Source organism: Oreochromis aureus, linkage group 11 (assembly GCF_013358895.1).
Source record: "Oreochromis aureus strain Israel breed Guangdong linkage group 11, ZZ_aureus, whole genome shotgun sequence".
Taxonomy (NCBI): Eukaryota; Metazoa; Chordata; class Actinopteri; order Cichliformes; family Cichlidae; genus Oreochromis; species Oreochromis aureus.
In genome coordinates, this window is record NC_052952.1 from 35,801,023 (window position 1) to 35,811,057 (window position 10,035).

Sequence of the window (10,035 nt, forward strand, 5' to 3'; positions counted from 1 at the left end):
TTTGTGTATATTAATTTTTTTAGAGCAGCAGACCCAGACTTCAAACACAGGTTTTTGGAGAACCTGTTTGGCTTCTGTGCCTTGTCCAAGCCGCTGTTTATATTTATGTTTATATTTAACACACAGAGAGAGAAGCTCAATTTATTGAATTTATTTACAATTACAGTTTTCAAAAAATTCTGACCGTAAACAGCTTTCAAAGCTTTGATATTATTTGAGAATATATCTCAGGTGATGGAATTTAATTTAAAGGTTTCTATGTCCCATTGAGCTGTTTGCACTAACCAGTGACAGTATAACAGTAAAACGTTCATAATTTTGATCTCAAATTTCTGAGAGAAATAACTGAATTTAAAAAATGGCACACCTCAGGCCAGATTTAATTGGTAGACATATATGCATGCAATATGAAATTTATTATCCCAGATAATTATTTTTCATCTTGTCATGGGAGACCCACCCCTACTATCCAAGTTAACTCCAGCCAAAGCTAACTAGGGGGGGTATTTACACACTCAAAACCAGTGGGGTAAAAAGAGCAACCAAAAACCTGTCAGCCTGCACAGCCATAGATGTGCTGCAAGCTAGAAGAGCTAGAAGCTCTACTCGTGGAGAAACTCTTGGAGAAACTTGCTAAGCCTAACAGGGGACAGGTACTCCTGCCCAAATAACACGATATAACCCCACAAACAGCCGAGCCACAAAGTGAACCAAGTCATTTAGTTAAAGACAGCATGGGACCCAATGAACCTAACCAGCCTGCACCACCCTCACATTTCTTTGTCCTAAGTTGGTTGGTTGGATGGATGGATGGATGTTAAATGACTACAAACCTAAAACCACTAGTTCCCAGACAGGAGTTCCCTGTCTGTGTGTTACTTGTGCTGAGCTGATATCAACAGTTGTAACAGACTAAGCTACCTGAGACATTGCACTGAATTATTGTTTTTATCTTAATGATCTCATCTGACTGGTTTCAGCTCAGATAATCAGGTCACAGTGCGCAGTGTGCCAATCATGGTTTTAAAAGCAACGTGTCTGCTCACCGCAACAATCAATACACTAATCAAAAACTTTGGAATATGGATTGTTGTTGGGAGATGTGTAATATTAGTGCATGCTACTGTTTGCTATTGAAAATTTCCTAGTTCTGTTTTCTATTTTTGATGACAACCTACAGCCCACGATACTGTTTTAAAAAGTGTTGTTTTCAGATCCTTTATTTTAAAATCTATAAGTGGATGTTATTTTTTCCATTTAATTTCGTTTTACATGTTGCTGTATCATTTATGGTCTTTTAATGCTTACACTACTCTGTACACGTCTACATTAGAAATGTGGCTGACAAAATGAGCCAAGTTATTCACTTTGTTCCAAATGATCTTTTAGTATTTGGACACTACAAAGCGTGAATCAGAGGGTCGATCTGCTTAATTATTTTTTGATTGAACTGCACTTTCCAGACCTCAGTACAATCATACTTTCAACTTAATTTTGCAAAAAAGCACTTTTTTTGTCTCACAACCACATGTACTCATATTTACGAGGGAGTATTAGGACCACATTAAAAATATATTTATCAGTGATCATTAAATGTGGAAAATTTCAAGATCAAGTTGAAATGCGGAGATTACCGTTGTTGTTTCAAGACAACAGCTGACTGAGTAAAAGCATACATCAGAATTCGTTTTAGTACAAGGAAGGAAATGATTCCTGTTTAGAGCACAAACATATTCAAACGTTGAAAAGATCAGACGCAAACACACACAAACTCAGAAGAGTGGATTTACACAAAATCAAATGTCTGATAATGGACAGGTGCAAGGTTATCGATGGTTACATCCTTGTGTATAAAACATCTTATGAATTTGTTTCACTAACTCGTCCAAATAAGGCATTTTGTACAGGGTAGAACAGAGTGGCAGTTTGTCGTGAAACAACAAGGATAATTCCACATTTCGATGCATTTTTTCTTAATATGGCCCTAATACTCCTTGCTGACGTCAGCAAAAGAAAGGAGGCAGAAGAGGCTGAAAAACCGCAGGTTGCCCCTCCTTCAGAGCAGTGGACCCCAGACTTGTTTGGCTTCAGCGCTGAGCGAGCTTGTAAACTTGTCCATGATCTCAAAGCTCCGAGTTTAAAGCTTCGTTGCTGCCAGAGAGATGGTGGCTGAGACGCAGCATTTCACAGCCTTGCAGTGTATGAGGAAATGTAAATAGTGCGAACAACGACGCCTTAAAAACAGGAATCGAACACATATGCACAGGGGCGATTTTGGCCCATTTGTGGGGGTACTGAATAGAATTATTTGCTGTTTGTGAGTTTGTTCTGCGTGCAGTTTTCTTTTTAATGAACTCATTTTGTCACTAAATGGCTGTGAACAGACGATATTCGCATAGTCCATTTAAAATAATAATAGCCTAATACAGGGGCGATTTTAGCCCATTTGTGGGGGTGCTTCAGCTTCAGCACCCCCACAAATGAATCAAAGCACCCCCAAAGATTTCTTACTTTTTTTGACAATATTTGCTGTTTGTGTGACACACAGCTAAAAATATAAGTGCTTGGTTGAGACATAACATTTTAACAACAAAGTATAGATACATCCAGCTCGCCTCTCCCTCTAGCTTCGTTGCTGCCATTTAACCTTCAGTTACTGCATTTTTATATAGTTAGGTAGGAGTCAGGCCATGTTTCTTTTTAGCTGAAAAACATTACACCAGGTAACCTGCAGTGTTGAAAACTTGTTTTCCGGCGATGTTTGCTACCCTACAATCCGTCCTGCTCTGTAGTAAAATCAGCGACATTTGACCGTCCTGTTGCTCCCACTGAAATGCAGCCTGTTTATGATCCGTCAATAAAGGATAATGTTGGATCAGTGTTTCAAAATTTATATCTTTTATTAGATGTTCATGTGGTTTGGTTATTTGCCTTTTGGTTGAAAGTACACTGAGAGAGGACTTTTTGTTAGTGATCTTAATAGTATTTTTTCATATTAATGTAATTTTTTCATCTAATTGAATACAATCTATTTGTGTATGATTGTCAGTCCAAAGAGGGAGAGAGGAAAGAGGGGACATGAGGAGAAAGGTCAGGAAGAACCAGGTAAGAAAACAGACAGGGAACAGTGACAGGCACAACAGAAACTGTTAAACTGACAAAGAGAAAAAACCTGATTTTACTCACACAATCAGGAAGTTACGTTCTCCCTGTATTAAAGCTGCTATACAGAATCTGCAAAACAAACTGGGTTGAAACATTTTTGACCCTCTTTAACAACATTCCAACATAACATTATCATTGATTGGGGAGATTAAAATTAATGATATATTTTTATGTGGTTCAGCCACAACTCTACTACAACCTCAGCCAGTAATAGGTAGGCCAACTTGTGGACCGTCCAGTTGTCTGTATGACTGCTGCAGTACGTGCACCACATTTGCGCACTATCAGAAAGTGCCAAACAGCCCTGGTGGAGTGAGGAGCTGTAAAGAGAAGCAGATGCTCTGTTTATATTCTAAAAATGTTTTAAGCTTGTTTCAAAGATTCTGTACTGCAGCTTTAAATGTTTTCCAAAAGCACACATACACTTATCAGTGTTTCTCAAACTTTTTACAGTGTACCACCTGATAAAAATGTCAAGCTCTCCCAAGTACCACTATGAAAGCATGAAACTCATAAATCTTACACCACAAAATTAGTATTATTAAATTAGTCAAATTAGTATCTGCAGTAAAGATTTTTATTTGTAATAATCTATTCTGTTTTGGGAGTATTTTTTATGTATCTGTATTATATTATACATACTCATTAAAAGTGAATCTCTGTCCAAAAAATGCACTCAGCTTACGTTTTACTCACTATGAGCATCATTCATTATTCTCCCCCAGGATTTAAGGTTAGGATATGTATTTTTTTATTCCAATCCAATCTTCTTTAGCAGCATTTAAATAACCTTTATCTTTGATTTGATGGTTTTGTTACAGCCTTTTAAAAAAGTGTTTTGCTTTTCTTTCACAACTGTGCGGATTAAATTGTGTTAAAATGTACAAAACAATAATGTCATGTTTTGAGACGAGGACCCAGGCACAGAGAGACTTGATGAACTTAAGAATCATATGATTTAAGATAGAAATTTGCAGACTTGCACAGAGATGGTAAAATTATGATGACTGATAACGGAGACGAGGACAACAGACGGCGAGGACAGGGAGGAACAGGGGTTTAAATGCACCAAGGAGACAGTCATAGAGAACTCGGGACAACTGGAGACATTTAAAGATGCTGGGAATGAGAGAGACGGGGAAGAAGTCTCATCGTGACGAGTAAAGTTTACCTTGCCTGGATGGGCAGCTCTCTGGGTGCTCAGCACCCCCAAAGCTCTGATCCTGTTGCTGTTTGCCCTGATGTGTGAGTGTGGAAGTTGTTGCATCTTTGTACGGAAAAGAAAAACAAAAATGTTGAATCCACTAAGATTCTGGGTGTGAATGTTCGCACCACCCCGTAGTCAACGGATTTCGTAACATATAAATAAAGAAATGGTCTCTTTTGTGACTCCTTTTTCCAAAACTGATTGGAGCTTTTACCCTCTGCCAGAAGTGTTTTGTGCCTGAAAATGACCGGTCAGCCTCATTAACTACTGCCTCTCTGTTAACGGTTTGTAGACACCAAACAAGTTCGTGTGAGCCTTTGTCTCACTCTGCATGTACGAATATTTGGCAGTAGGGGGCACTGAAAGACCTGTTTGTACATTACATGCGCTTGACTTAGTGTGTAGCACAAATCAGGACCAACTAAAGTTTGGACTTTCATGTCCAGCTCAGTATTTTCAGCCGGTCAGTAATTTTGGTCGCCTGTAGCAGTGTTCAGTTTGACTTCCTGCGTGAAACACGGACCGCCAGCAGCAGGACGACGTCCTCCTGCTTGGCCTTCTCTGCACACTGCAGCAGTTGATGAGTTGTCTTTGGGTCAAAAAGTAGCTGTTGAGGATACATTTAGCAAATGAATGAGATGAATTCAAGTATATTTTCTTGAGAGTTGCAAAAAAGAAAAACCTGAGCAGCATCTTTGCAAATTCTAGGTCAGGGGTCTCAAAAATGAGCTGTGGACCACTGCTGGCACTGTCATCTTATTGGAGGGCCACTTTAGTGTTCAAGTAGTACAAAAACAAACAAACAAGAAAATACCCACAAATATTCATGAAAACGTAGTGTTTCAATCCTTTTTTTAATTTTTTTTTCAAATATTGTATAAAAAGACAAAACTGCAAATGTGAACATTTTTTTCTCGCTCTTAACTGAAGCCTTTCATTGAACTACCAAACAACACATTACTCCTCTTTTTCTGACCTGACATGTGGCAGCACTTCTGCTATGATTTTGTTCTTATTTAACAAAATAAAAATGCAGATATAAGTGTACACATTAGTTTTTAATTGCTAGTCAAAACTATTTTCTCTGCTCATATTACCTTTATATAAAATCATTCTTTACTTTTAAAAGAACTTATTTCAACAGTGCACATATCAACAAACCTAATGCACTAACAAAAAGTAAATTGCATTATATTTCTTCCCATCAATATACGGGCCACAAGTAGAGGTGAGGGTGGGCCGCAAGTGGCTCCTGGGCTGCAAGTTTGAGAACGCTGTCCCAGCTCAACAGTCTTAATTGGCGCTGTGTGAATTGAATACAGAACACGAGTCTTAACCTGTTTCCTGTCTCTTTCAGTGTTGTCTGGCAGAGACATGACGGTGCTTAGGTGTGAAGTTGTGCTGTTTCTAGCCACCATCCTGGTGTCTTGCAGCTCTTCACTCACTCACCTGAACATCAGAGTGGATCGTGGGAAGCTGCTGAGGTCGAGCAGGTCAGTCACTGTGAGTCACCAGCAGGACAATGCTCCAGAGTTTGACAGAAGTCACTACGAGGCCGAACTCTTAGAAAACAGCCTGCTGGGACAGTCTGTGCTGCAGGTCAGTCCAAAGACAGGATCATTTAGAATCATCATTTTATATAAACTAGTAAAACAATCTGTTTGATCAAGGGACTGAATCACATATCCACCATAAGTTCTCTGAATCCAGCTACCAAGTGTCAAATGTTCAGCAGTGCCACGTCCACAATTAACTTAATTTAAAAACATTGGTGCTAAAAATTCATCAATAAATGATGTCAAATGATTTCTACAGTATGTCCATGGCCCAAACAACTTATGTTTGTTTGTTTTATTTAAAAGAAAAAACAAGGCGTAAATAATTGTATCCCACTGGCAGAAATTTTTTTTTAATTATAATTTTATTATTCTTTTATTTCCTATTATTTTAGTACTTGTATTATTTTAACAATTACAAGTAATTTAGTGATAATTTTGGAGTCTTTTTAGGCACTTCTTTCCAAACTTTCCTGAGCTCCATCCCAGTTTTAAAGGTTAAATGACATAAAAAAAAAACATTACTGTAAATCCCAGGTGAACGGTGCACAAATGCTGTCAGTCAGCACTCACTCTTTGAATTGCACGGACTGAATGCAGTTAAAAAGAATAAAAGTAGCTGTGTAGACAGAAAGGCGTTCTAACGTCCACTGTGATATTTTGCTGACTGCTTGTACCTCCAGAAATATTAAGTAGGTTATTTTTCTCTTGCAGCCATGCAACTCCAAACGGGGTTCATGCAAATTTTGCCAAGAGCACCTGGCTGCAGCCAGACCCTTCTCAAATTTTGTGGTTTTTGTTCTTTTCTTGGACAATGTGTGGCTGAATGAAGTGCCCCTGTTTTTTTCCCTTGTAGGTCAGAGCCAGTCATGCAGACATTGCCATTGGAGAGATGAACTACAGCCTTCATCAAGTATCAGAGACTATCCAAAGGCTTCTGCGCATTGACAGTGTGACAGGCATCATCTATGTGAAAGGCCTTGTGGATCGAGAGGAAGAAAGCATCCTCAAGTTGTTTGTGGTGGCCCGAGATCGTGGCCCCAGTTCCAGGATCAAGAGTTCCAAGGTTCTGGTGACCATAAATGTCACAGATCAAAATGACAATGCACCGAGCATTAACATCCAAGGTATAGGCTTAGTAAAATACCAGGATGGTGTGTCTAAGATTTCTGAGGACCTGCCTGTTGGTACACCAGTGGCACTGGTCCAGGTGTCAGACCGGGATGAAGGGGAAAATGCTGTGGTAACGTGCGCAGTTGATGGCGATGTTCCATTTCAGCTCCAGCCTGCAAGTGATCAGAAGGGCAAATACTTCCTGCAGACAACGACCCTGCTGGATTATGAGAGCGTTAAAAATTACAGTATTGAAATTGTTGCGATGGATTCTGGAAGCCCAGCTCTGTCCAGCACTCTCTCCCTCATTGTCCAAGTTACAGATGTTAATGATAATGCACCGAACTTTTCCCCTGCAACGATTGAGGTGGACTTTCCAGAAAACAACTACAGAGGACAAAAACTACTGGATCTTGTGGCAACAGATCCAGATTCTGGCATAAATGGACAGCTTGTCTATAGCATCATTGATCGTTTTGCCAAAAGGCTCTTTGAAGTTGATGCCAACATTGGGGAGGTTCGTGTGAGAACCGTGCTGGATCGGGAAGAGAGGGAGCGTTATGTGTTCTGTGTGGCAGCAGCAGACATGGGTGTTCCTAGGAAAACCGGCACTGCCACAATGATTGTAAATGTTCAAGATCAAAATGACAATGACCCTGTGTTTATACCCAACGGCTACAGCTTTACTGCTGCAGAGAACATGCCTCCACCCAGTCGTGTTGGTGCGGTTGCTGTCTTAGATGCTGATAAGGATGAAAATTCCCACCTAAGACTGTTTGTGGAACCGGACAATGGCAATTTTTTCATCCAAAATGGCACAGGAATCATCTTGTCTAGAATCTCCTTTGACCGTGAGAAGGAACGTTTCTACACTTTCCGCCTAAAGGCCGTGGATGGAGGTGACCCACCTCGATCCTCCTATGTGAGCGTGATCATCAATGTCTTAGATGAGAATGATAACGCTCCATATGTCACCAAACCAGACAACTCCTCCTACACATACCTATCATATTTCACCCCAGCAGGCACGTATGTGGAGGTAGTGAAGGCTGAGGACACTGACACTGGGCTCAATGCTGAGCTGGACTATTTTATTGTAGGTGGAAATCCACATGGTCTGTTTCAAATATCTCCCTACAATGGGGAGATCACACTGGCACAGGAAGTGACCGGCAAGCACAGTGGGCTACATCGGCTGGTAGTGAGAGTCTGTGATAAAGGCAGACCTCCTCTCTGCACCACTGCACTGGTCCACGTTTTTATCAACGGTACTGAGTCCAACATCTCCCTCATTGAGGCGCTGGTCACAGAGAGCCTCTCCACCCCTTTGGAAAAGGACGTTGCCGGAGATCTTTTAGGGAGCTCTGCTCTTGTTCAGCATAGCAATATCCTGTACGGCAGCCTCGCAGGTATTGCTCATGTGATTCAGACATTCAGCTCTATAGTTTCTAATACGGCCAAAGAGGATTCCAACTAGAGTGGTTTGAAAATATATTTTACAATCAATCTGTCACATCACTGGGTCACGGAGCCAGTGCTTTATGTTTAAGTAATGAACTGTTCGTTCTGATTATTATGATTTGTGATCTTCTGTTTGTTATATTCGCAGTCTTTGGATTAGGGTTTCTGTGCTGCTTCCCCGTGCCTCGTCATGCCTGCATTGTCCCCAGCTGTGTCTCCCTCTGGTTTCTGTGAAGGTTCTCAGTCATCCAGGTCATTATAATCTAAAGAACTTGGAAAGAAAAGCATCTGGACTTCTTTAAGTTGCTTGAAGAGGTTTCACTCTCATCTGAGAAGCTTCTTCAGTTTTAGGGTGAAATGAGTCCAACATTTGACACAACATTTAAACCGTGTGGGAGTATCCCCCTCTCAGGGCAGGATACTCCCACACGGTTTGACCTCCTAGGGCCTGGCATCCTAGGAGGTTAAATGTGGACATCACATTTTGGGTTGTCTAGGCCAAAATACATCATTTTGCTCTACAAGGGCCTGATATCCACGTATGAGGATGTTATTCTGCCACTTCTATCAAAATTTAAAGCGAATGTCCTCATGTGTGGATTTCATTTTTCTCAAAAACTAAAATCAGGCTTAAAATCACTTTATTCTTTGTTTTTACATTCATCAGGTCCCAATTAGCACAAACAGCAAAGAGAAATCAAAAATGCATGTCATGAAAGAGTTCGGGTCTTAGGAGGTTAAATCTGGGACTCTCCAACATTTGACCCTAGAACTAAAGAAGCTTCTTGGATGAGAGGTTAAATGTCTTCAAGCAACTTAAAGAAGACCAGGCGCTTTTCTTTCCAAGCTCCTTAGTCACTCCTGTTTCGCATTCCCTAATCACCTCAGTATGTAGTTAAGCTCTGTGTTTTTCCCTGCCAGTTGTTGTGTCCTCCATGTTAGTTGTGTGTATCACTTGTCTTCTATAGTCAGGTTATGTCTATAGAAGACAGGTTATGCATTCTTGGTAATGTAGGAATCTACTTTTGACCAGGAATACGTAGAAAATTAAATATGATACTTCTCCATTTTGGGGGTGAAATGTAACTCACTGCATTGTTTTCATGTACTTCATGTGAGCATTTTCGTTGTAGATGAATATATACTTTTACTTTATTACACAGCAGAGGCAAATATGTCATATTTACCCACTACAATGACCTAACAGCTTCACTGTGTTTAACGTTGTTAAAGATTAAATAAGTGCTTCTTAAACATTGTTGTTTCAATGCATATTTTATTCTAACTTCAAATCACCAGTCAGCCTAATGTGCCTGTTTTGGCACTCTGGGAGGAAGCTGGAGTAACCTGAAAACCCATACAGGGAGCACGTCCCACCTCCACACAGAAAAGCCAGAGTCAGAGTCAACCAGCAGAACTGAACCAGGAATCTTTTTGCCATTGAACCACCAACCATGCTGCCAAATACATGCTGGTATAGTTTGTAATGAACATTGAACGATGCTCTATTGAACGATGGACCCTGTGCTCCAG

The 10,035-nt window shown here is 40.3% G+C and overlaps 1 protein-coding gene across 2 annotated transcripts; it reads left to right on the top strand.

Annotated features, from left to right (window-relative positions):
- Positions 1–3,054: 3,054 nt before the first annotated feature.
- On the top strand, positions 3,055–9,756 carry LOC116331549 (protocadherin-1-like). 2 transcript variants are annotated; one of them, XM_039619118.1, is made up of 3 exons: positions 3,055–3,105; positions 5,730–5,971; positions 6,785–9,756. In XM_039619118.1, exons 2-3 carry the CDS (start codon positions 5,747–5,749, stop codon positions 8,516–8,518), a joined length of 1,959 nt encoding a protein of 652 aa, XP_039475052.1. In that variant the 5' UTR covers positions 3,055–3,105; positions 5,730–5,746; the 3' UTR covers positions 8,519–9,756. The 2 variants fall into 2 exon arrangements, with proteins under 2 accessions (XP_039475052.1, XP_039475053.1); XM_039619119.1 differs by lacking the exon at positions 3,055–3,105 and having other exon boundaries at positions 5,733–5,865.
- The last annotated feature ends 279 nt before the right edge of the window (positions 9,757–10,035 follow it).